At 33.5% G+C, this 25492-nt stretch overlaps 4 protein-coding genes and 1 long non-coding RNA gene across 8 annotated transcripts; 3 read left to right on the forward strand and 2 right to left on the reverse strand.

Annotated features, from left to right (window-relative positions):
* Nucleotides 1–241: 241 nt before the first annotated feature.
* On the forward strand, nucleotides 242–4037 carry LOC106380683 (transmembrane E3 ubiquitin-protein ligase FLY2). 3 transcript variants are annotated; one of them, XM_013820493.3, is made up of 14 exons: nucleotides 246–923; nucleotides 1097–1166; nucleotides 1260–1387; nucleotides 1478–1593; nucleotides 1681–1741; nucleotides 1841–1910; nucleotides 2000–2077; nucleotides 2160–2317; nucleotides 2399–2458; nucleotides 2556–2649; nucleotides 2743–2910; nucleotides 3004–3332; nucleotides 3432–3721; nucleotides 3820–4037. In XM_013820493.3, the coding sequence occupies exons 1-13, from the start codon at nucleotides 804–806 to the stop codon at nucleotides 3648–3650; spliced, it is 1671 nt and encodes a 556-aa protein (XP_013675947.1). In that variant the 5' UTR covers nucleotides 246–803; the 3' UTR covers nucleotides 3651–3721; nucleotides 3820–4037. The 3 variants fall into 3 exon arrangements, with proteins under 3 accessions (XP_013675948.1, XP_013675947.1, XP_013675946.1); XM_013820492.3 differs by having other exon boundaries at nucleotides 247–923; nucleotides 3849–4037; XM_013820494.3 differs by lacking the exon at nucleotides 3820–4037 and having other exon boundaries at nucleotides 242–923; nucleotides 3004–3370; nucleotides 3432–3652.
* Nucleotides 4038–4163: 126 nt separating this feature from the next.
* LOC125589802 lies at nucleotides 4164–5151 on the reverse strand. Its single transcript, XR_007325953.1, has 2 exons — nucleotides 4716–5151; nucleotides 4164–4627 (listed from the first exon to the last, which is right to left on the reverse strand). It is a non-coding gene; the product is annotated as an uncharacterized LOC125589802 (long non-coding RNA).
* A 1485-nt stretch (nucleotides 5152–6636) lies between these two features.
* On the forward strand, nucleotides 6637–8928 carry LOC106408234. The gene has a single exon (XM_048762568.1). The coding sequence runs from the start codon at nucleotides 6637–6639 to the stop codon at nucleotides 8926–8928; it is 2292 nt and encodes a 763-aa protein (XP_048618525.1).
* A 1623-nt stretch (nucleotides 8929–10551) lies between these two features.
* Nucleotides 10552–14756, reverse strand: LOC106380684. The gene is made up of 6 exons (XM_013820495.3): nucleotides 14280–14756; nucleotides 12988–13841; nucleotides 12206–12907; nucleotides 11672–11946; nucleotides 11496–11577; nucleotides 10552–11418 (listed from the first exon to the last, which is right to left on the reverse strand). Exons 2-6 carry the CDS (start codon nucleotides 13837–13839, stop codon nucleotides 10732–10734), a joined length of 2598 nt encoding a protein of 865 aa, XP_013675949.3. The 5' UTR covers nucleotides 13840–13841; nucleotides 14280–14756; the 3' UTR covers nucleotides 10552–10731.
* A 6883-nt stretch (nucleotides 14757–21639) lies between these two features.
* Nucleotides 21640–25492, forward strand: LOC106429892 (peptidyl-prolyl cis-trans isomerase FKBP43-like). Of its 2 annotated transcripts, XM_048763830.1 has the most exons (6): nucleotides 21640–23611; nucleotides 23696–24302; nucleotides 24405–24554; nucleotides 24635–24733; nucleotides 24896–25019; nucleotides 25090–25492. In XM_048763830.1, exons 2-6 carry the CDS (start codon nucleotides 24292–24294, stop codon nucleotides 25219–25221), a joined length of 516 nt encoding a protein of 171 aa, XP_048619787.1. In that variant the 5' UTR covers nucleotides 21640–23611; nucleotides 23696–24291; the 3' UTR covers nucleotides 25222–25492. The 2 variants fall into 2 exon arrangements, with proteins under 2 accessions (XP_048619787.1, XP_048619788.1); XM_048763831.1 differs by lacking the exon at nucleotides 21640–23611 and having other exon boundaries at nucleotides 23627–24302.

The raw sequence follows: 25492 nt of genomic DNA on the forward strand, positions 1-25492 counted from the left end.
TTTCCGAGAAACTAGTTTCCTCGGAATTCCGTCTGAAAATTCCGAGGGATTTCCGAGAAAAAAAGAAATTCCGAGGAATTATTTCCGACGACGTGTTTCGTCGGAATAACGATATTTCGACGAAATTTCCGACGATTTTTTCCCTCAGAATCCTTAATGTTTTCTTGGAGTGAGAGTGAAAGTAACTCCTGTTTCCAAGTTTCTAGTTCTGTTGGCTGACCTTCTTCCCATTTTCCTTTGTTATATAAAAAAAAAGAAATTAAACTATCGTGAGAAGGAAGGAAGGAAGGAGGGTGGAATCAGAGAGTCGGATAGAGAGAATCTCGAACGACCTCACCTTCTCACCACACCTGGCTGGGAATCTCTCATTGTTTTTAATTAATTGGTTGAATATGTCAAAAGTCAAATTGAAGCTGTATGTATGATTGATCTCGATCATACGAAATGGGGAGTTGGAATCTGAGCAGAAGTCCTAAATAAGTGTTGTTTATGTGTCTAGTTGCTGCTAGGTTTGGTGTGGAGACGAACAACAAATAAATAATTTTAATCTCTAATTTGTTTGTTGTGGTTAGAAGAAAGCATCAAAATCAATTTGGTTCTTCTTCTTCTTCTTCTTTCGTCTCTCAAAATATCAGTTTGTTGGGCTCTCACTTTCTCTCTTTCGTTCCGATTTCGGTTGGTTTGACTTCACTTGAAGCAACCTTCCTTTCTCTCTCTCTCTCTTCTTCTTTTTATGATATGCATTTTTGATTGTCAGAAGAAGACCGCATTGTAATTTTTTTTAAAAATATCATCATTGCCATATGAAGAAGTCGAATTTGGGATTAGGGTTTTTCTTGTGCTTATTATCGATTCTGGTTACGCAACAAGCCAATGGACTCAGACCCATCAGAGACACCTCTCGATCATCCTGGGGCGATCAGGTTTCTCCTTTTCTTTTTTTTTTTTTTTTTTTTTTGTATAAAAGCTTATAGTCTTATGAGTTGCTTGACTTGAATCCCGATCCTCATATATGATTTCATCACATACCCCTTCCTTGTTGTTGAGCTACCTACATATTTTCTGATTTGTGTTTGGTAATGATATATGTTGCAAGTGGCTCTTTGGTAAAAAAGAAGTAAGCAGCGGACCATTTTCCCCTTGGAATATAACAGGAACTTACAGAGGTTTTGCTTTCTGCTTTCCCACAACACATCATCTCTTCTTCTTCTTCTTCGTATTTTGTAATCACCAATCTCTCATATGTATGTCTCTTGCAGGCACCTGGAAGTTTCAAGATACTGTAAATAGCTCTTCCAAGTTCCCTGACTTCCGTAATCAAAATGGCAACTCTGTCATCGAGTTAGTCACTAGTCCTACTAAGATTACTGGTGTCCACTATGTTCAGGTCATTACTTCTTCTTTCTTCTTTTTTTTATATATATATATATATATATATATCACAAATGGTATTGTTATTAACTTTGAGCGGGGACAGGGTGCTGTTGTTTTCCATGACGTTTTTGACAATGAACACAATGTTCGCGGTGCCCAAATTAAAGTCGAAGGTGTTTATATCTGGCCCTTCCGTCAGCTCCGTCTTGTTGCTAACAGGTCTCTTCCTATAACATCTGTATTTGATTACTCTAATTGCGATTTTTTTTTTAAGATTCTGTATCAATAAGGTTTTGTACATTTCAGCGGAAAGAATGGTGATTCAGGCCTCGAAGACGATTATCTTCTCTCCAACCCCTATCATCTGGTAAATTAATCATCCACTTTCCCACCTGATTCCTTTGTTTATCTTTAATTCTTATGCCTTCAAATCTCTGGCGAGCTTACTAGTTGTGTTGTCGTACAGCTCGGCATTTTTTCCTCTCAAGTACTTCAAGAATCTCCAAGAGACAGAATAATGTCGAAACAAAAGGCTTGTGAGTAGGAGGAACCAACTGTGTTTCCATCTCATATGTGCTTTCCTGCTACATCTCTCACCTTCGAATTGTCATTGTGTTTTTTCCAGCTCCAATACATGAGATGGAGAAGCATTGTAATATCGAAATAGCAGCTCAGATATCCCGAGCCTCTTCTACTCAAAACAGTATGTATGCCCTCTCTTCTGCTACTGACTTCTTAGTTAACTCTGGACCGACTTTGAGAGAAGTTTACTTAATTTTGGTTAGGTGGAGACAAAGATTATTTTCACATTGAAGGATTGATGGAAAGTCCTGCAGTAGATGACGACGGAGATTGCTTCTCCCCCTTGTTGCTCAATGCAACCTCCATTAACGTTGAAGTCTACTACAACAAAGCTGTCAACTATACACTGATGGTCACTTTTGTATCCTTTTGTCCAATCCATCACAGAATGACCAACACCGTAGCAGTTTTAGTGGGTTCCTTGACTTGTTATCGTCCTTAGGTCTCCTTCCTCCAGGTTCTTTTGTTGATACGGCAAATGGAGCACAGTAACACACAATCTGTAAGATTCTCATATTTTGTTAATTTGATCTGATCCATTTTAAAGGAAGATAATGATGCCTAACACACGCTGGGATATAACTCTTCTTGAATACAAGGGTGCTGCAAAGGTCTCCATTGTAATGATCGGGCAGCAAGCCATCATGGATTCTTATCTATGCCTTTTACATCTTACAGCCGGGATATTAGTTGGTACGTACGTGTATATATATATATATCAATGAAACCTTTTCATGCTTTTCTTAGTCATCCTGTAAGATAAAGACTTCACTTCTTCGTATGCAGAATCATTATTTAACGCGTTTGCAACAGCAGCGTTCTTCAAATTCGTAGTGTTCTCGATATTTGAGATGAGATATCTTCTGGCCATATGGAAAGCAACCCGGCCTTCAAACAGCGGTGAGGGCTGGGAGACAATGAGGCGTGAGCTCTCCTTTCTCTACAGCCGTTTCTGTAAGTATTTTAATTTATTGTCTTTCATTTTTGTTCATCAAGTAAATGCTTCGGATTCTCACAGAATGTTTGATGTTTCTCTCATTGTAACAGATGGAATCCTACTTGGAGGCATATTGATAATGTATGAGCTCCACAACTACATGCGGTGGATCCTCCTTGTCATGTACTCATTTTGGATTCCGCAGATAGTTGCAAACGTTGTTCGTGATTCTAGAAAGCCTCTGCACCCTTATTATATCTTGGGGATGACGGTTACACGGCTTGCCATACCGCTGTATGTATTTGGATGCCCCAAGAACTTCATGCGTGTAGAGGCCAGCAAGGCCTGGTGTATAGGCCTGTGCGCGTTCATCGGGTTTCAAGCTGCTGTTCTTCTTCTTCAGCATTATTTCGGGTCGCGTTGCTTTGTTCCTCGGAAGGTGTGTTGGTGGTTCCGATATCTTTTTTTGGATCAATAGTAAGTTTCTTCGAGTTTTTTTTTCAATAAATCAAGAACTCATTTGTGTTTTGCTTGGCAGATGCTACCTGAGAAATACAACTACTACAGACGATTGGATCATGATGTAAACAGAAGCAGGGACTGCGTAATCTGCATGGCCACAATTGATCTCAGGAGGCGCACTAATGATTGCATGGTAACGCCGTGCGAGCATTTATTCCACTCGGGATGCTTACAGAGATGGATGGACATAAAGATGGAGTGCCCAACATGTCGTCGCACACTTCCTCCAGCTTAAGACTTAAGAGGATCATCTCTGCTTCGGTTTCCCTAGGGAGTCATCTATTAACTTCACCACATTAATTGCAGGTAACAGTTGAAATCTCAGAGCTATTGGTTCTGTGGATTGACTAATCTGGTTTTTTTTGTTCCATGTATTTTTGGATGATGTCTCTGGAAACTGAAAGATGCATTTGGGGTGCTTCTTTGGTTTCAGGCTTTGGGAAGAGATTAGAAGAACACAAAACAGGGATAGAATCTGTAGAAGACGTATTTTGTAAGAATGAATTGTGTAATAATCTCCAGTCCAATCTCTGTAGTGCAATATTCATTTGGCTCTTTTGGTCATTCTTTAAGAAAAGTTCTTAGATTCTTCAATATATACAAACAATCATTTACCTCTTAACATCTTAGAGCATGATTAACCCATAACCCCATTTGGGTTTCTTATTCATTATTTTAGTAATTAAAACTAATTAAGAACCTTAGTTAAGTGATGCTTTAATTTTAGGTCTCCAATGGTAGTTTCCTATTTTGGGGTTCTTAATTTTTTTCATTCTATGCATTGAAACCTTGTTATCCAAGAAAATTACATCAACAACACATCAATTAACTCTAGACACTAAAGCACATTGTTACTTGACTATTCTAACACTTATGTTCTATCTAAGACAAAGAAAAGATCATAGTTTTAAAATCAGTTTTCACCTGAAAACCTTTCCTACGAGTGATCCCAGTGACATCAACATTACTAAACCACCACGAGCTATCAATCACTCATGAAGCTCTGAAATGATCCAACCCAGGCATCGTCATTCTGCAATGCTTCTGTCCTTTTTGCTTCCTCTAAAGGCTTTTGCAGAAGAATAGACTATAATCTGCAAGTTTTCAATACAAGCAATGTGATTACAGTGCGACCTTGCCTCTTCAAGCTAGGAGCAGCGTCAAGCTCAAGAAGCAGCCTCGTCTGACGCCATAGAGAGTGTGACCTTGCCTCTTCAAAGCATAAACAACATCCATAAAATTAACTTTAGACCCCTGGTAGTTATACAAAATCAAGTGAATGATTTGACGAATTCAAAACCTTGGTTTAGAAGTGATCCAGTGATCCATAGCTACAGGTTAGGCAAGTTCAAGCTCTGTTTGAAACATGTCCCCTGTAACCAGGAAACAAGCAAACTCGGTAATTAGTAAATGTATGTCTCGATCGGACTTGCAGAAACCAGAAGAAAAAAAAGCAGAGCGACGACTGCTAAAATACTCATCGGCTAAGGAGACTCCGATGAGCCAACGGGGTTGCTGTAATCCTTTCCGGAACCACCTGTTTCGGTTCTATCTCCACTGGGAGCAGTATCGGCGAGATTAAGCAGCTCGGGAGCTCTATGGCAATCGTCGAGCAGATTCTGCAACGTCTTCCGCTTGACACGAATACTATCCAAATCGACGGTATCATGAGTCGAGCTCGAGACCTCGATTTCCATGGGGGGGGGGGGGGGGGGGGGGTGGGGTTAAGGTATAATCGAGACGAAAACGACGATTGATTGATTCTTCTTCAACCTTTTTCCTCTTTTTTTGTTTGATTTCAACCGACGGGAATTGGAAAAAAAAAGAGAAGAGAGTTGTGAAAGAGATGAAAGGGCAGAGAGGTGACACGTATACAATAAGAGGCGTTTCTTATGTAGCTTGTTTAAGATACGTTGCTTAAAGTAATTTGTATTTTTCATTTATTTTTAATTCTAATTAAATTAAGAACCCACCTAAAAAGCTACTGATAATGATGGTCTAAGGTTTATATTATTTCTACCAACACGCCAAGATTAGTCTTAGCCTCTCTCGAGAGGAAGGTTCATTCAACTTTTGTTTGGAGAACCATATTGGATGAAAGTGGCTTAGGCAACACTAATTGCAGTTATAAACGTCTAATAAAAGCATTTAGGTTTTTAAATGGCCAAAGCAGAATATAGTTTGGTTCGAAATATAGTCCAAGAAAATTATTTCTGCAATATGTATATGAATTTTGGCTAATTTATTTTTAAGTTAGTAGTTCAAAATATAGCCCAGCAAAATTATCTATGTTGATTTTTTAAACATGACTAATTTTCTTGGACTATATTTTGAACCACTGACTAAAAATTAGAAAATAATACAAACACTATTAATCCAAAATTGTGATGTAGTTACCAAAAGTTTTAAAGAATTTCATGTCATTGCTAAAAATTAAAATTTAATTTCTAAATGTTATTGTTTTTTGGGAAAATTGCTAAAAGAGAACAAGAAAACAGCATAGTTGTCCCTATGGTATAAATCTTTTTTTGTCCATTTTTTCTCCGTTTTACCCTTTCCATATGTTAAAATTAATGAAATAAATAGTTATATGAATCAGAAAAATTATTAAAAATATAAACAATTAATAAAACACCCATTTACACAAACACATATTTTTTTTGGGTTGAAAAACATAATAAATAATATTTTTAAATTACGTTCTACTAAAAGTAGAATTCTGTTTCTACACAAAACGGGTAAGTAGAAAATGAATTCTAGAATGAACACATCCATCTACTTGTTTTAGAACGTACAAACTACTTTTTACTATAATTCTAAATATGGGGAATACGTATTCTACTATTTGTAATGATCGCTACTTTTATTCAGAAAACTGTTTCTACTTTTATTGAGTATTCTAAGTTATCAGGAATGCAAAATCTAAAACATATACGAACGTCCACATAGTGTAGAAATTACATTCTGGAATTTTGTTATGTTCTACACAGTGTAGAAGGTGCCTTCTACGGATAAAAAAACTGAATTTTCGAAAATTAAGGAAGTTGCAGTTTTTAAAATATTCTCAAAATATTCTAACTTCCTAAAACGTGTTTTCATTGATTTGGTTCGTGAAAAATTAAAAAAAAAATCGATTTTGAATGTTCTTCTTCACCAATCTATGATTTTCCAATGATTTCTCTATAGTTTGTCTTGTGATTTTTACAAACTCTTGTTCTATGATGCATATCTATACAACATGTGGTGTTTGGGAGTTTGGAGCAACCACGGGATGGGTTTTTACGGCTGATGAGAGAGGGGCTAGGCTACTGTTATTGGAATCAACTTCTACCTTAGAGGATTTTAAAAGAATGGTTTTGGAAGATTTTGATATGGAAGAAGATAGCTTACCCGATTTGGAGTTGAGTTATCTACCTAATGAGTTGATCAATACATCAACTTGTCCGCCTGTGATCATTGCAAATGATCGACAGCTTCAGAATTTTGTTTGTTTTGTTCAAAAGTGTGTTTCTACTCGATTGTGTGTAACATCTAAAGCCAAAGTTGAGAATCTGAATGAACCAGACTTTGATCTTAACAAGTCGCCAGCTGATTCAACTACTGCTCAAGAGGAGGGAAACTCGGTTGATAGGGGGAATGAACCAGCTCCTGTGTTTGTTGAGAGGCAGTGCGAGGAAAAGAAAGAAAAGATTAGAAGAGTCGAAGTTGATGAGGATGCCTATCATGCCGATACCATGATCTCGGCCAAAGAGGACGTACATAAGATGTCAAAGTTTTCTGTGCTCAATGTTGTTAAGAAGGGACAATTGTTTGAGAACAAAACTTTGCTGAAGGCGACTTTTGAGATATGTGCAATGAAGCATAACTTTCACTATGAGGTTATCAAAACGGATAGACAACTTTGGTACGTTAGATGTGAGGATAATGCATGCAATTGGTGTGTTCGAGCAGAGTGTTTGCAGGATTCTGAATATTTCATTATCAAAAAGTATGTCGGTGAACATACATGTGCACCTTCAAACAAAACCAAACCGGGTAGGACTGCTTCGGCCAAAACTATAGGCAGTCTGATTATGCATAGGTATGAAGGGGTTAAGGAAGGGCCGAAATGCAATGATATAATACAGATTATGCTTATGGATCATGGCTGTGAGATCACGAAATCTTTAGCATGGGATGCTCGTGAATATGCGGTTAATGCTGTTAGAGGTATACCAGAGAGAAGTTATGGAAAAATACCGAAATACTTGCACATGCTCAGAGAGGCTAATCCGGGAACACATTCATCGTATGAGATTGACAGCAAAGGGAGATTTCGGTACCTGTTTATTGCATTTGGGCAATCGCTACGAGGATTTAACAGAGTCATAAGGAGGGTTATTGTGGTTGATGGCACTTTTCTGAAGAACAAATACAAAGGAGTTCTATTGGTTGCAACTGCTGTAGACGGAAATTCTAATTTGTATCCTCTTGCATTCGGAGTAGTCGACTCAGAGAATGAAAATTCTTGGGAATGGTTTATGAGACAACTAAATAGTGTCATTGCTGATGATCATCATTTGGCTTTCATTTCGGATAGACATGCGGCCATTGCTAAGGCGCTTGAGACTGTGTATCCAACAGCTAAACATGGTATTTGCATTCATCATTTGTTGAATAATGTGGTAACATATTACCATGGGAAAGGACTTGTTGGGTTGGTTGCAAAGGCGTCCAAGGTTTATAGAGTTGCTGAGTTTGAAAAGATATTTGCTAATGTGTGTAATATCAGTCCGGCAATTGGAAAATACCTAAGGGATGCTGAAGTCCAAAAGTGGGCAAGATGTCAATTCTCTGGATATAGATATGACATAAGGACAACAAACCCTGCCGAATCCATCAACTCTGCTTTGCGTTCGCCGAGAGAGTATCCAATCATTCCCTTGTTGGACAGTATCAGAGAAATGCTGACTCGGTGGTTTTATAACCGTAAGAAAAAGATTTCAAAGCATAATCATCCTCTTACCGAAGATGTGGAGAAAAAGATTGAAAGGAGAACCGAGAAAGGCAAAAGATTTGCAGTTTACCCTGTCAGCGATGGTCGCTTGCTTGTTAGAGGTGATAAAATCGACTGCTTAGTTGATTTGGATAGACGTACTTGCTCATGTGGGAAGTACAACCTGATGAAGATACCTTGTCGGCACGCAATTAAAGCTGGGTTTCATGTTGGCAGACAGCCACACACATTAACTGATTTATTTTACACTACAGAAGCTTGGCGAGAAGCTTATCATGAAAGCATCAATCCTATTGCTGTTCCTGAGGATGCTTGGTCCATGCCAGAAGATGTTGTCGTGGACAATGTGCTACCACCAGAGTCAAGAAAATCAGTTGGAAGGAATAGAAAACGGAGATATGAAACTGTTGAAGATAAACTTCGGTCATCGCAAACATCACAAAAGAGGCAGCCTCGCAAGTGTAGTAGATGTGGTATTAGTGGGCACAACAGAGCAACTTGTAAAATACCAATATAGTCAGTCACATATGGTAAGGGTCAGCTTATATAGCCAGTTCGTTTATATGTTTTTCAATCTCGATTTAATTGTGTTTCAGGTATTTATGTTTCTGTTACAGGTTGGTCTGTTCAAGTATGCAAGTTGTGGTGTTTGAAAGTGCAGTATTGCCTTGTCTCGTATGGTTTTTTCTTCTAAAAACAATCAACTTTGTTTAACTTTGGATACTTTGGATAATTCTTGTATGGTTATTTTATCAGTTTCATTGTTATACATTGGTATTATTTTCACTTCACTTCTCTATCTCTCTGTTTGTTTAGTTATGTTCAGCTATGCTTTTGAGTTCGAGTTTAAGTTTGTTTGACAATAGCTGATGTCTGATTTTTCAACAAAAAAGGTGGATTGTAAGAACAGATCACTGAGCACAAAATATAAGAACCATTTGACTGGTAAAGTCGACACAAATATTGTTGCAACAAAACACTTATTGAAGCCAATACTAAGAACCAAATGACTGGTAAAAATGAAAAAAACACACTAACAAGAAGATACTTAGAACCAGTAGACTGATTTCACTCATTCTTGGCTTCTTAATCTTCCAAAAAGCCATAGAATGCTTCCTAAGCAACCTAATTCGAGTGAATTTTTCTGCTTCCTAACTTCTTCTTCTATTCTCTGTGTGATACTACTTTTCAGATCTTCAATCTCTTCTACAATTCTCCCTTGCTCAGCCTCTACCCTTCGAATCTCATCAAGCAAGGCGTCATCAACCCACTTAAATAAATGATTTTCCTTCTTTCGCTACATAGAAACGAAAATCAAATTAGGAGAAGTAAAATGGAATGAAAAAACATGCTGTTTATCCTACACAATCGAAAATCGAATCAGACAAAAAAGGAACATAACAAATCGGTAATTGAATCGAAAAACAAATCAAGACTATGAACCTGTGCCCCTATTTCACATCTATAGAACCGTCGGTAAGGATTGTCATCAGTTCTCGAGTAGAATATCACAACCCCTTTCCCGCACCAGCACCTAGATGGCACCCCGTATGAATGTCGCCTTGAAGTATTCATGTGTGTGAGAAACTGCTTCAGAGAGAAAAAGGAGATTGACGAAAAAGAAGAACAGAAAAAAATGGGAAAAGTCGGGTTTGGTTGCTGAGTTGGTGTTATATATGTCGGGTTTTAGGTTTATTGTGGATCTAGTTCTGGTCGGGTTTGATTGTTGAGTTGGATCAAAAGTCTGGTTTGCAAGAAGCCAAGTTAAGTGTATTACATTTGATTCGATTTATTTACTCCTACGGGATGATCTAGTAAAACAATTATTCTAAATGTTCTTGTGGTCTTGTTCCGGGTTTTTGTTTCGTTTAGGGTATGTTTAGGGTTTAGGTTAGGTTTGACTGTGGTCTTGTTATGGGTTTTTGTTTCGTTTAGGGTATGTTTAGGGTTTAGGTTAGGTTTGACTGTGGTCTTGTTATGGGTTTTTGTTTCGTTTAGGGTATGTTTAGGGTTTAGGTTAGGTTTGACTGTGGTCTTGTTCCGGGTTTTGTGTTTCGGTTAGGGCATGTTTAGGGTTTAGCTTAAGGTTCTAATTTAAAACAGTGTTAAATTCTAGCATTCTTCAGCTAAAAACTCTTAATAACAAAACCACAAGATGTACATTTGATTACAAGAGTCAATCCTAAAAATCATAATTAAACACTAGAAGTTATACAATAAACTAAGCAGTCTTGTTCCTAAAAATGATAATAAAATCTAGAAGTTATACATCAGATTAAGCAATCTTGTTCATTACATTAGAACTTGAAACCAAGCAGTCTCACAAAATCTCTTCTACAGTCGAAGAGAGACACTCCGGGGATTGATACTTTGACATCCTATCAATCAATTCCGGATCATTAGCTGCTTCCCAAAGATCCCATAGAATCCTGTGGCGAGCTTCGATAATGTTACCATCATGCAACAACGACAACTCCAATCCAAGCGCATGACACTCAATGAACTTCACTGCATAGACGCCACAGTCGCATGCACTTTTATTCAGATTCCCAACGGGGACATAGGAAACAGTATATGCACCGACTGCGAAATCCTTCTGGTGTCTCATAGGCTGAACTGCCTTGACAATACGCGGAATAAGGTTTGCGAACCCATCCACCTCCTTGTACCTTTTCTTACCCGAGCAGTCGAACACTTCAATGCTCCTCGTCACGAAACTGATGCACAAGGCGATCCAATGATTCCCACTGACATGAACAGGGACATACAGGCGATCCACATCTATATTCCATATCTCATGTGTCCTGCCATGTGGTGGAAGGACTCCTTTACCGAACTGCAGTAGCAAATTATGAAGCATGTAGCTCTTTCTACCCTGAGCTTCTAAATGACCATACTCTTTTTTAATCATATTGCTGAAGACGACAGTCATGAAGGCGACACGATGAGGTCTCCATCGTTTCAAAGATGTTCTCTCCCGGAATACGTACATTGCAGCGTCAATCTCCTGCATATTTTGAAAATCTTAGCACACACAATGTATTTAAAAGACACATATGGAAGCAAATAGTCTCTAAGGTTTACCAAGCTATTTAACCACTCAGATTTATCCATAAGACGATTAGCAATCTCAAAATCTAAAGTGGCAGGTCCAATCCGTATAGGTCTGAAACCAAATACAATGATAAAATTGTAAAACATTCATTAGTTTATTTTAAATGTATTAATACATGTCAGATGAATGAGAATAGAGTACTTACGTGGAGGAAGTTGACCAAGTTCTAACTTTTTCCCAATCCTCTTCACGGAAAAACACCAACGCGGCATCTGGCGAGTCTTCTTTGGTTCGATCCATTTCCTCATCATTCCACTGCAGTGGAGCCATGTTAAACGGTTTCGATTTACTTAACGTCTCAACTTTCACTTGAGACAGATCAAAACCGTCAACAAATGTAGCTTGGGACAGGTCCCGCAAGTCTTGTGTACTCAATCCAAAATCAAAATCATTAGTTTCTGTAGCAATCTTTTTCCCGTCCTATTCATTAAAATTTAAAACATTGCATATAAGAAGAAGCCATTTATTCATAACACAAACAAAGCATTACATTCATAGAGTTTAATACACAAACATTCAAACATATTACACTTTAGAAACCTATTACACAAAGTTTCACATTCCATATTACATAATATTACACAGTCAATATAAAGTTCCATAAGCCTAGCTCCAGCACCCTAACTCAAGCATCCTAGTTCCAGGTTCATCAAGTTCTACACTTTCTCTTAGGTAGTACCTTTTTTGTTGGAGTAGGTTGATCGCCTTTGCGCTTAGGTTGAGCTTGAGCGCCTTTGCTCTTAGGTGGAGCTTGAGCGCCTTTGCTCTTAGGTGGAGCTTCCTTGGCTTTGCTGTTTAGTGGAGCTTCTTCAGTTTCTTTCTTACTAGGATAGCTTCCTTCACCAGTCAAACTGATTGCGTCCTTGAGCTGTGAAACCTCAATCTCCATCTTTCCCATCCTCTCTGTAAACACCCTCTCCATATTCGCCATTTGCATACTGAGCACATCTCCCAATGAAGTGACAGATGTGCGGATAAGACCCTCAATGAAACTCATAGTTTCAGGACCAAAAGTCAGAAACTTTTCTGCTGATCGCTTACACAGCACCTTCTTCTTTCTTGTCTCTGCTCCTTCATCAAGAAACTTTCTCTTGCCTTTTCCTGCGACCTTAACCGAAGAGTTCTCCTCGTCTGCTACAACATCCGTATGATCCACGATCTTATCAGCTTCTGACCCTCTATCATGGCTGTCGGGTTCCTCCATTTTAGACTCTTCAGGGTCTAAAACTGGCCAGTCTGTGTTGCTCCAATCATACTTGTTCCTGATCCTCCCCAAAACAAGGTCCACTCGTTCATCTTCCATCTCACCCTCCCTTGTGTACTGAGCATCTAGAAACACATCACCATTACCAGTCACTGATATGACCGAGAAGAAGTTATCCTGCAAACAGTTAAAACATGAAAATCCAAACAAAATATATACAACAACCATATAAAAGAAAAAAACAGAGAGAATGTTACCTTCTTAGTTAAGGAGTCCTCGAGCTCAATGATGTCTTCATAAGAAACTTTTGCAACTCCTTTCCAATTGCCACACCTTGGACCTTTGAAGCTGTCTGAGACTCTTCTGCCTAATATTTCTCCAAAATCAGGAATTGCCTCCATAATCCAAATCTGGAGAGCATAGGAGAAACCCTCGAAAATGTAGCTCTCCTTCTTACCCAACTTCTTCATTGCCTTCTCAATCGAACTCAACAGGAAATCATACGAGTGAAGACCCCAATGGAACTTCCGAACCTTGTCAAAATCCATCACCAACTTGATGTACATATGAGGGATGGACACCTTCTCATCTCTCCCCATCACCACACCCACTATTACACACAAGTAGATCAACCTCATCCTATCAAGCCGCGTCCAAGTGTGAACTTCTTGTAGATGAACCTTTCTGATCGACTGCAAGGTGATCTTACCACCTGTGTGCAGTAGGTTACTCCAAAAACCCCCGTCGTTTTTCCATTTCACTACGTCACTGTTAGTTTCCCGTGTAATCTTGAGGCCTGTCACAGCATGGTACTCCTGAAGCGAAAACCGGAGAGGCGTCCTCGCAAAAACAAACCACTTCTCATGCAGCTTTGAGGTAATCAGCTGTCTACATATGAAGCTATCCACTAGTTTCCCAGAGAACTTGAGATCATTTTCGGCAATAGCCATGATATGTGTGAAAACAGGATCTCTCTTCACATCATCGTACTCTGCACACATAGCTTTCTTCAGATCTCTGATAAGTTCCATGCGGCAACTGTTGTTGATCTTCTTAACCCGAGGTTCTGAACCCTCTGCATATAATCGTTTAGGTAGCTCCAGCTCCATATCTACAAAAGATAATAAAACACATGGTTGTTAACAGCAATATCATAAACATGCAAACGTCCGAAACAAGCGTAAGAGTGAAACTGAGCCAGAGTGAAACTGAGCCAAACACAAGATAATAATCAAAAGCAAAACACCATTGTCTAATCAAATTTAAATTTAGAAACACAGTAGATCGATTAATCAAATAAGACAAGTCAATCTCCATCTCGCAATCAAATCAGCAAATTAAGACAATTAACAGTCAAATACACACAAACTTTGTTCAGCGAAATCAGTATCGTAACACTCATAAAGACAAACACAAACACTAACATTGTTCACCAAAATCGGTTCACATAATCAAAAAGTCAATTCAGACAAGCAAACAAATATTGATCCAAGTCAAAGTAACAAACTTAATAATGAAACAAAGACTAAGACAAATCAAAGAAACAAACCGTTCACAAATTGAGACCAGATAGCCGGATGAGAGAGGCGGAGAAGGGGAGAGAAGCCGAAAGGTGGAGAGAAATGGAGAGAAGCGACGAGAAGCAGAGAGGCGGAGAGTAGCGGAGAGGTGAAGAGAATCAGAGAGAAGCGCCGAGAAGCGGAGAGGCAGAGAGGCGGATAAGCTCGATTTTGCCTTTGATTTCACTGGTTCGTCCACAAGATCGCCATCTTCAAAGTCTCAATTTTTTGGCCATCAGAGAGAGGCGGTGAAACAAAAACGAAATTAGTTCAGAGGTGGAGGCAAACAGAGAGAAGCAGCGAGCAGCAGAGAGGCGGAGAAGCTTGATTTCGCCGTTGAATTCACCGGTTATTACACAGGATCGCCATTTTCAAAGTCTCGATTGTTTTTCTTGAGAGAGAGGCGGAGAAACCAACAAGAAATTAGGGTTACGTGTTTTGTTCCCTTTTTGTTTTAACTTTTTTAATATATCTTTGTAACACGTTTTTTAAAAAAAAAAAATTACTTAGCACATGAAACAAACACAATTAAATTATGTTTAATTAGATTAATTCAAGGTTAGTTTTGGAATTTTGGAAAATTTTATACTAAAGGGACAATTTAATGATGGATTTATACCATAGGGACAACTATGTTGTTTTCTTGTTCTCTTTTGGCAATTTTCCCTTGTTTTTTTTGTCAATATAGTTTTGTGTATTCAAGTTTCGAAACAACCATGTAATTTTGTGCATTATCTTTCAAAATCAACAAAAGAAAAAGAAAATAACAAAAGAGAATTAAAAATTCCAACTAAAGAAGGATAATTCAATTGAAGACTTTAATATAATTTGAAAAAATAGAGAATTCAATACAATCCCCACTATTATTCTATTGTGAATTCTATAACTTCTATTAATTTCAGTAGTATTTAATTTACAGATTTCAAAATTCCACTAAACTCCAATATTATTCAATCTTACAATGGCTTTTATAATATTGGAATTTCGATGGAATTTAATAGAATTCAGACGAAAAATGTAAATTCCAAAGTTTGAAGTTTTTAGTTGTTATTTTGATGTAATTCATTGAATCTCATAAAATACTTTAAAACTTCTAACTTTTTAAATTCAATCATCCAAACCCTCCTAAGAATAATTAATCTGATGTGAATTGAGTTGATCTCTATGGATTTCAAACAAAAATTAAAGAAAAATTGAATGGGTAAACACTTTTTTCTACATGTTATTTTTTTTTCTTGTAAGAAATTTTTCATAGTTAGGAAAAATCTTATTTGGAGAGAAAATATTTGTTCTCGTTCATTTGATTACAAATTCGTTTATTTTTAGACCTTTTAGTTTCTATGAAATAATCTAGCTAGAGAGGTAAGAAATGATCGGTACAATTTCTGGTCAATTAAATTTAGTATATGCTTATAAAAATCAGTCAAAATTTACAATGTTTAGCAATTTTCCAAATTTAGGTAGAACTCAGATTAGCAATAAAATTTAGTAAATGCGTATAAAATAAGTCAAAATTTACAATGTTTAGCAATTTCATAAAAATCAGTCAAAATTTATTTTGACGTGTGTTTTAATTAAGATTTTTGTGAACATTATGAGCTTGAACCACACTCTTTGTATTTGTTCTCAGCTCGATGGAGAGGTAAAGAAGCATGAGCTGCAAAAGCTGGTGGGTGTGTATTATGGAGACAACTTCGAGGACACTGCGGGGTGCACATGCACTCGGAAGTCGAAGTGCATGACGTCCAAGTGTCACTGCCTCTAGGCCAAGGTCCGGTGCGGCGACTCATGTGGTTGCAAGGCCCCACATTGCGCGAACCGAAAGCTGCCAAAGACACTAAAGGAGCACGACGAGGTGGTGGTTAACGTTCAAGTAGGCGCAGCAGTTCAAACCCTTAGGGTTCCTCTCGGAGCTGCTAGGGAGTGAACAGAGCATGCTTGTGATTACTCTATTGAAAATAAGCTTTTTAATATACTGAGTGACCTTGATTTAAATATGTAATCCAGTATGTTTTTTGCTAAGAATGCTAATATCAGAGATGGAACATGATTTTTCTGATATATAAGATAACACAAACTCTTTTTCATCTTTCTGTATGTAAACAAAAAACATAAGACCAGAAAAGAAATTTTGAAAACACACAATACAAAAGGTCACATTCCGCATTTTGGTTTAAAGAAGGATTCTTGACTGACCTTAGTCACTCGAAGTATTGTGCTGCTGCTTGAAATGGTCTGCTGTATACCATCATGATAAACAGAGGAGAGTGTAATGTCTTTTCCACTTGAGTCCAGAAGACCAACAACCACTGGAATAAGTGTTGGTTCTTTTGTTGGCTGGCCCGGAGTCGGGGGTATCTCCTGACTGGAAAAGGTATGCATTACAAAGCAAGCCAATGTGTCAATTTCAATGGCAGGGCATTCAAGTTGGTGTAGACTAGACATGATAAGAACAGAACCTAAATTTCAAAAAGAAGGTACGAGCTTCAGCATCGTAGGAGGATACCATTTTGACGACTGGCGTTCAAGCTTGAGAGTATCAAAAATATTAACATTGTAGATCCTTAGTAGTATGAAAACAAGAACCTTCACAAGACATTACACCAATAGAAGTACTGCAAGAAATTTTGTTAGCAAAAAAAAAAAAAAAAAAAAAGTATTGCAAGAAATTAGCAAAATCCGCATTGTTAGCATCACGCATAGCAGCAAAGAAGTCTTCTTCACAGGTCACAGCTTTCTCATCATGCCTTTGAAAATAGAGATCAATATACCCTGTTATATATTCACACACGGAGGTGAGAGGAAGGAACGAGAAATAAAGACCTAGCTATTTTAATAATTTGTATCATTTTATATTAATTTTAAGATAATTAAGTATAATTGGTTTATATACATTTTTATATGAAGTTTTATTCAAAGTATGCTTTATTATTTTTTTTCTATTTAGTTTTTTATACAATTATACTCTTGTGTAAGTGTATTTATAATCGTGTTTATATTATTTATTAATCTAATTAAAAAAAAATTATTGATCATTCTATTAATAATAAAAAATAGTACACTTTATAATTATTTTTATTATAATTTTTTTATCTATCTTTCTATTTGAAAAAACATAAGAAAATTAATTCATATGCACAATATCTAACTTTACTTCTATTTGAAAAAACATAAGAAAATTAATGCATATGCACAATATCTAGCTTTACGTTGTATTTACCATTTTTTTACAATGAAAGTAAGAGTATTATATATTTTTGTGAATATATGTATTTGAAATACTCATACTGAAGTCGCTTAAATGCATATGTGTTAGTATTTTATTTATAGTTCAATCATTATAAATATTTTTATGAAATTTAAATAGTAATTTTATTTTAGATATAAGAAAAAGAGAAATAAATATATACAACTTTAAACTAATGTTAAATAATTTTTTACCTTTTGAAACAAACAAGCTTTAAGCTTCTTTCTTTTTTTGATTTGTTAGCATTCCGCTTAACTCAGCCACATGGTTATATATTATAATTATGTATTAATTAATGGCGTGATTACGATGTTTTATTAGTTCACATCATATCTCATAAACTTAGATAACATATTTTCCAATTGACGAATGTATAATGCATATTTTTCATATCTTTATTTTCTGTTGTCGAGAGCCTGAGACTATACTCTAATGTCAAAATTATTTGTAAATATTATTTGAATTTTCAACTAATTTATTTTAATTTTTAGCCTTTTTGATTTTTTTTATGTTGTCATATATATTAATAACATTCTGTTTCAAATATTTTTCATTTGATAGAACTCGTGTGAGATCTTTATTTTAATTTTTAGCCTTTTTGATTTTTTTTATGTTGTCATATATATTAATAACATTATGTTTCAAATATCTTTCATTGATAGAACTCGTGTGAGATCATTTTTAGTTTTATATGTTATGTTAATTGCTTTAATAAAGTTTCATAACTATATGTCCTATAAATTTTATCGGTGAATTACACTAAATACTTATGAAAAGTCACCATATAGTTTGCATAATTTTTAATAACCATATTTTAAAAAAAAACTTATTTATTATAGAATATTTAGAGTTTTTTCTTAAAAACATATTTGATAAGTTTAATGAATATTTTTATAATGATTTTTTTAAAAACATATATGTCAAAATTTATTAAATTTTAATTGTTGGTTACTAAATAACTATGTTTATTCATTTATTGATAAAAACAGCTTGAGAACAAATAAATAAATGATTTGAAAAAAATATAGATAAACGACATGTTTTACAATATATTTCTTACATAATTAAATTATTGTTACCATCACTTATTTCTAACAGAGCTTTGTAACTTATTGTAAACTAAATAATAAATTGGCTCGGTAAAAAAAGAATCACAATTAACCATTATTTTTTTAGGAAACTCATATAACATATTATAAATTTATAATATTTTATAGCTGAGACCAATATAAATAAAAAACAAATACTAAATTTCTGTTTACCTTTATATTTATTTGATCATATTAAGTATTATGATATTAATTATTTATTTTATTTTGATTTATAAGCTATATGTATGTTTTGACATATTTTAAGACATAATTTGATAATTTCTGACTTTAATTAATGAAGAGTTAGCATATACTCCCTTTGTTTCATTATAAGTGTCGTTTTAGGTTTCGGCACACGGATTAAGAAAACAATTAATTTTGTACATTTCCTATAAAAAAACACTATTACCTATACACCTAAACATATTTCAACCAATAGAAAAATAAATTTTGCATAAAATTAATAAATTTTGCATTGAAAATCGAAAACGACACTTATTTTGTAATGAAAAAATTCTCTAAAACGACACTTAATATGAAACGGAGGGAGTATATATCAAGTACGCATTTTTTTTAATTTTCGTTTTGTTTTGTTTTTTTTTTAGAAAATTTAAGATTTATAAGAATATTAACTTAAGATGCTGACTTTAAATATTTTTATTAGTATTTTCAGTTATTTCTGATTTTTAAAGTATATAGTCCATATCGTATTAAAGGTTGCATGCATAATTAGATTTTTTTCTCGTCAATCTCTTATTATATTAATTAGCTATAAATATCAATCTATCCTTAAAGATACTTTTTACAAATTTTAATTTATCTTTTTATAGTTTTGTGTTGATTTTTATTTATTGTTACATACGTGATTATTTATAAAAAAAATTTAAAATTTTTATTTATTTTATTTATTTTTATTTTATTTTTATTTTATTTAATAATATAATGTTTGTTTAATTTCAAATATATACTTATTTTATATATCAAATTAATTATTTTTAATAAAATAATCTTTTTATTTATTTTATCAAATTGAAATGCTGATTTTTATATTATTATAATGATATTTATAAATTCTATGTGAACACTTAAATAATATATATTCTCAATTTTGAAATCATATGTTATTTAGATTCATATGTAATGAAAAAGTGATTTACATTTATTTTGCCTTTATTATTTGAAATCTTTATATTTTTAAGATTATTTTTGTACTTAATTTTATGTTGATCTTCCAAACATTTATTTTTTATAATAAACTGATTCTTTTAGTTATTTGACAATTTTGTTTACTAAATTTATTATTGATATTTTTTTGAAAGAAATAGCTTCCATTTTGAAATCATATTTTGTTTGATTCATATGTAATGAAAAGTGTTTTAGATTCATATTGTTTTTATTATTTGAAATTCTTGTATTCTTTAAGATTTTTATTTTTAGTTAATTTTATGTTGGTCTTTCCAAGGTTTACTTTATATATCAAATTGATTCCTTTATTAATTTTGCCTTTTCACTAAATTGAATAGTAGTTTCCTTTTTATTTTGAAATAATTTTTTTTTGAAAATCTTGAAATTTTTAAAATAATAATTAAAATGGTAATTTGACATATTTTGGTGCTTTAAAATAATATGTGGATATTCTCAATGATTTATTGCATCAAATTACATATAATACATATTTTTGTTGAATATTTTCAGCAGTGTATAACCTAAATTTTGTAAATCATGTGTTTTAGATTTATATACTTATAATTGTTTGAAAGTATTGCATATTTAAATTAACTATTATATTTGATTGTTATTTTTATGTTAATTTCGAAACTTTCTTTTATATAGTATAGATTTGTACATGATGTTTTTAATTTTATAAGTTTAACTTATTTGATAATTATTTATATTTTATTTTGAAATAAAAAATTTCGTAATATTAACATTTTTAGAAATACCAAATTAAAAAAATGATTTGATATATTTTTGGTGCTTTAAAATAATATGTGAACATTCTCAATGATTTATAACATCAACTTATATATATATATATATATATATATATATATATATATATATATATATATATATATTTTATTCAACATTTTACAGACTCATATATAGTATATGTTATTTTGAATATTTTCAATAGTATATAACTTAAACTTTGAAAATCATGAGTTTAAATTTAGATTTATATTGTTATACTTGTTTGAAAGTCTTGTATTTTTAAATTAATTATTCTTTTCGTTATTTATTTGTTAATTTTCGAAAAATATTAAACATTATGTTAACTTAATATAATATTTATATTTTTGTAAATTTACTTTATTTGATATTGATTTATATTTTAGTTTGAAATAAACAATTTTTTGGTAATATTAACATTTTTAAAAATAGTAAACTTAAATAATGATTTACCTTTTAAGTTTAAATGAGAAACATGAATAATCAAATGAATTGTCAGAATGTTATATATGGTAGAGTCCCAACATCAATTACAAAACAAACAAACCGAAAGTTTAGACAATTATTTATAATCAGATAAATTCTTTATTTATAAGAAAGTTTCATGTTTTTGTTTTTGTTACTTTAACTATTTTAACATTAACTTACCATTTTATTTTGGTATAAAATATACTTTAGATTTATTATACCTAAGAAGACATTTTTTTTTACTATTTTGCTTTTGATTTTTCATTTTACTCTAGTAGTTTCCATTTGTTAAATAAGTTCTCAAATGTAAATATGTATTCTGTTAGTTTAATTTATATTGTATATGCAATACTAATTTCGTAATAAAGATATTTTTTTTTGAAAATATTAACATATTTTTAAAAATGGTAAATTGTCATATTTTGATTGGTTGTTTGTATAAGAAAGTTTTATTTTATTTTTGTTAATTTTAACTATTTAACATTTATTTACCATTCTATTTTCGTATTAAATATATTTGAGATTTATTGTAAATAAAAATATGAAATTTTTTTTTAATATTACTATTTTTCATTTGATTTTCCGTTCTATAGTAGTTGCCATTTTTTATGTAAGTTGTCCAATTTAATATTTATTTTGTTAGTTTAATTTATATAGTATAAAATGTACTTTATACATAATAAGACATTAAGTTTTTTTTGTTAATATCACTATTTTGCTTTTGATTTTTCATTTTACTATAGTAGTTTCATTTGTCAAATGTTAATATTTCTTCTATTAGTTTAATTTATATTGTATATGCAATTATTATAGATTTTTTTTATAATATTAACATATTTTTAGAAATATTATATTTTGATTGGTTGTTTGTATCGTGACACAAAAAAAGATTGGTTGTTTGTATAAGAAAGTTTCATGTTTTGTTTTTTTTTGTTACTTTTAACTGTTTTAACATTAATTTACTATTCAATTTTGGTATAAAATATTTTTAGATTTATTGTACATTAAAAAAATGTAAGTTGTTTGTTAATATTAATATTTTTTGATTTTCCATTCTACTATAGTAGTTGCCATTTGTTAAGTAAGTTGTCAATTTTAATATTTATTTTGTTAGTTTAATTTATATTACATATGTACATACTAATTTCGTTTTTATTAAATATGTAATTTTGGAAATATTAACATATTTTTTTAAATGATGATTTGGCATAATGTTGATTTGTCAAAATAGCAAACTAAAATGTAATTTAAATTCTTTTAGAAATAGCAAATTAAAATGTTGATTTGTGATATTTTGATTGACGGTTTAACATCCTACGTGTACTCTCTCAATTACTTATAGCTTCAATGTTCATATAGTATAGATTTTATAAACTTCCTAAAGAGAGGTAGGTAATCAATATGAGGGTAGTGGTCACTATTAATATCACCATTGAAGTAGAGTAAAGATAAGAAATTGGAAACAAATGTTTTTTTCATGTGTGAAGAGACATCGATATTTTAGAAATCGGAAAGTTCAACTTTATTTTATATGTAGTTCGTAACCAAAAAAATATAAACGCATAATAAGCTAATGACTGATGTGAACAAAATCAGAAATCTGATTGGTGTGAATAAAATTGCTGATGTAGCATATTTCAATTATGGCCTTCAAAATAAGCCATTTTATATTGTATAGATTTGTGTGTGTTTTGGTTTTCAATTTTTATTTCATGGAGATATAGTTTTTGAACTTTAAACTTGTGCATAAAGACTGATATAAAACTTTCAAACGGTGGAGCATTAGTATGAAAAGTTATATGTCAGCCCTCACTACTACTCTCAGTTTAAAATTTAAATAGAATTTTTTTTTTAATAACAACAGTTTAAATAGATTTTGTACAATCGAAGCGTTTTTCAACTACTTGCATTACTAATAATAAATGCACTAATAATAATAAAAAGTTAAAAACCCAAATAAATTAGGGCGGCAAAAAAAAAAGAACCCTCACCAGTATAAAAATCCGCGCCACGGGAGGGAGAAGAACCCAAAGTGTCGACCTTTGCGATTCTCTTTTCATCAAATTCAATGCCTTTCTGGGGTTGGTTCAATCGTTTCTATAATTTTTATTTCTCAAAAACAAATATTATCAACAAATAATCGATGATTCGTGTGTGTGTTTGCAGGAGTTGAAGTGAAGCCAGGAAAGCCTTTCACTCTCAAGGCTAATACTAATGATTCAAAAAGACTTCACCTTTCCCAGGTCTTTTTACTTTCTGATTTCGCAATTTATGTCCCCTTTTATTTCATCTGTTTGGTTAAAATCTTCCGGGCCACATTGGGGATGACGAGTAATAGTGGAACAACAAGCAGAAGCATTCTTCAGTGTAACGCTGGGAACAAAAGTCCACTCTTCTTATGTGTCCTGTCTCCTGAAAAGGTTGACACTTGCCAACTCAATATCGAGTTTCAAGAAGCTGAGGATGTTATCTTCTCTGTAATCGGTCCGAGGAGTGTTCACCTCACTGGCTACTTCCTCGCAAGGAATGGCACCGGCGGTTTAAGTCTAAATGATGAAGATTCGTATCCTTTCTCTTAGATTATTATTATGGAGTTATTATTGTTATTTGTGTATTTGTATCATCTTGACTTGAGTTGGAAAACAAGGGAGTCATTTGGAGAAGACATTGTTGACACAGACGTGGAGAAAGGTAGCAGTGATGATTATGACTATAGTGATAGTTTCATTAATGATGATGATGATGATGATGATGATCAATCTGCCCGCGCTTCTGACGATGATGAGTGTATGTTTTTCACTAAACTTGAACTGTTGGCTGTAATCATCAGAGTTACTACTTGTACACTTGAGATTACTTATTGTGCTTGAAATGTTCTTTTTCTTTGCCTCTAGTATCATTGGTCTTTGTAAGTTAATTGCAAATTTAGTTAAGCTTGATTCTCTCTACCGGCGTCTTTTCATGGTACATATATAATACTTGTGTTTATCTGAAATTAGTTTTAGGGTATTGATCCTTTTTTCAGTGTTTGTTAAGGAGAGGGTAGCTAAAACAAAGGCTAAGAAGAAAAGTAAAAGACTGAGGAAGAAGTTTCCAGTCTCTGATTCAGATTCTGATGCCAATGAGGACTCCGTAGAAATACTTAGCAACGATAATGATCACAAGATCCCAAAGGTCCTTTCTTCAGAGGTTCCTTTTCCTTCAAAGGTTACATGTTCGACTTTGGAGAATACATCAGAAGCAATGGAGAAGAAGTAAGGAAGCTTCACGCACTACAGACCGGTGTTATTTATTAGTTAGTATCAATGTATCATCCTTTGAAGCTTTGAAACCATTTGTTACCTAATCTGTGTCAGGGAGGATAAACTATCTGGTGACGTTGATGAACTTTCTCCCCTTAAGAAAGGCTCTGAAGTGCTTCCGAAGAAGAAGAAGAAGAGAAACAAGGAATCAGTTGTTATTAACACAGACGAAGCAGAAGAAAAAGATATGCCAGGGACTGACAAGTAAGTGTTGTAAAATACAGCTGATTTGATTATGTTACTTTCTTCATATTCATGATTAAATCAACATTCGCACATGACAGAGCAATAGAATCATCAACTGATGTAACTCTATCAAAGAAAAAGAGAAAGAAAGAGAGGAGAGAGGAGACTACAGGGAGGAAGAAACAAGCTACCGAAAAGTGAGCCATATCTTACATATAGTAGTAGTATTTAGGTAGAAATTTCAGTTGAATATATATATATATATATGGTGGTGATCCTGAGACAAGCTTCTGCTAAAAAAGTTGTCTCTTTGTTTAATAGATTTGTCCAATAAGATATTTTATTTCTATGATGCATAGGAACATAAAGAAAGAAGCTAGTGTTAAGAAACTACCAGAATCAGAGATTTCTCCAAATAAGGTGGCAACTGAAGAGATTGAAAAAGGAAAGTTAGATGGTAAAGTAGCTGTACAAGGGAAAAAGGTGAGTATTTTTTAACATCTATATCATATGCAATATGGATGATGTCTCAAGTCTGGTTTGGCTGTTTCAGGTGAGCATACTCTATACTGGGAAGTTAAAAGACAGTGGGAAAGTGTTTGAATCAAACTTGGAAGAAGGTCCACTAAGATTTCGCTTAATTAAAAATATCTTTGATAATTGTCAATGTGTTATAAATCCATGATATGGATATGTGGATTGCCATTAACCATCAAGGAGGTTTACATCCGTCCAGACTATCCAGTCCGTCTACACCCGTCTCCGGTTCGTCTCATCCGTCCAAGACTAGTCAAGATGAAGACTCATTCAACCGGAGCATTTATGAGCTTTGACCAAGTCTAGATATTTGTAGTCAAATGTATTAAATGTGTAGATTCTCTCCTTTGTGTAAACCCTTATGAACCTCCACTATATATTGATAGTGAGAGCTAATGAGAAATACACAACTTTCACAA

This window comes from Brassica napus, chromosome C7 (assembly GCF_020379485.1).
Source record: "Brassica napus cultivar Da-Ae chromosome C7, Da-Ae, whole genome shotgun sequence".
NCBI lineage: Eukaryota > Viridiplantae > Streptophyta > Magnoliopsida > Brassicales > Brassicaceae > Brassica > Brassica napus.

Excerpts from the sequence above, each read along its gene's own strand:
- LOC106380684 (XM_013820495.3), bottom strand. The coding sequence starts at position 13,839 with ATGGAGCTGGAGCTACCTAAACGATTATATGCAGAGGGTTCAGAACCT. Across the intron at positions 12,908-12,987 it reads AGGACTCCTTAACTAAGAAG|GATAACTTCTTCTCGGTCAT; the intron begins GTAACATTCTCT and ends AACTGTTTGCAG. Across the intron at positions 11,578-11,671 it reads ACTTGGTCAACTTCCTCCAC|ACCTATACGGATTGGACCTG; the intron begins GTAAGTACTCTA and ends ATTTGGTTTCAG.
- LOC106408234 (XM_048762568.1), top strand. The coding sequence starts at position 6,637 with ATGCATATCTATACAACATGTGGTGTTTGGGAGTTTGGAGCAACCACG.
- LOC106380683 (XM_013820493.3), top strand. The coding sequence starts at position 804 with ATGAAGAAGTCGAATTTGGGATTAGGGTTTTTCTTGTGCTTATTATCG. Across the intron at positions 1,388-1,477 it reads CTGGTGTCCACTATGTTCAG|GGTGCTGTTGTTTTCCATGA; the intron begins GTCATTACTTCT and ends GAGCGGGGACAG. Across the intron at positions 2,078-2,159 it reads AGCCTCTTCTACTCAAAACA|GTGGAGACAAAGATTATTTT; the intron begins GTATGTATGCCC and ends AATTTTGGTTAG.
- LOC106429892 (XM_048763830.1), top strand. Across the intron at positions 24,555-24,634 it reads GATATGCCAGGGACTGACAA|AGCAATAGAATCATCAACTG; the intron begins GTAAGTGTTGTA and ends CGCACATGACAG. Across the intron at positions 25,020-25,089 it reads TAGCTGTACAAGGGAAAAAG|GTGAGCATACTCTATACTGG; the intron begins GTGAGTATTTTT and ends TGGCTGTTTCAG.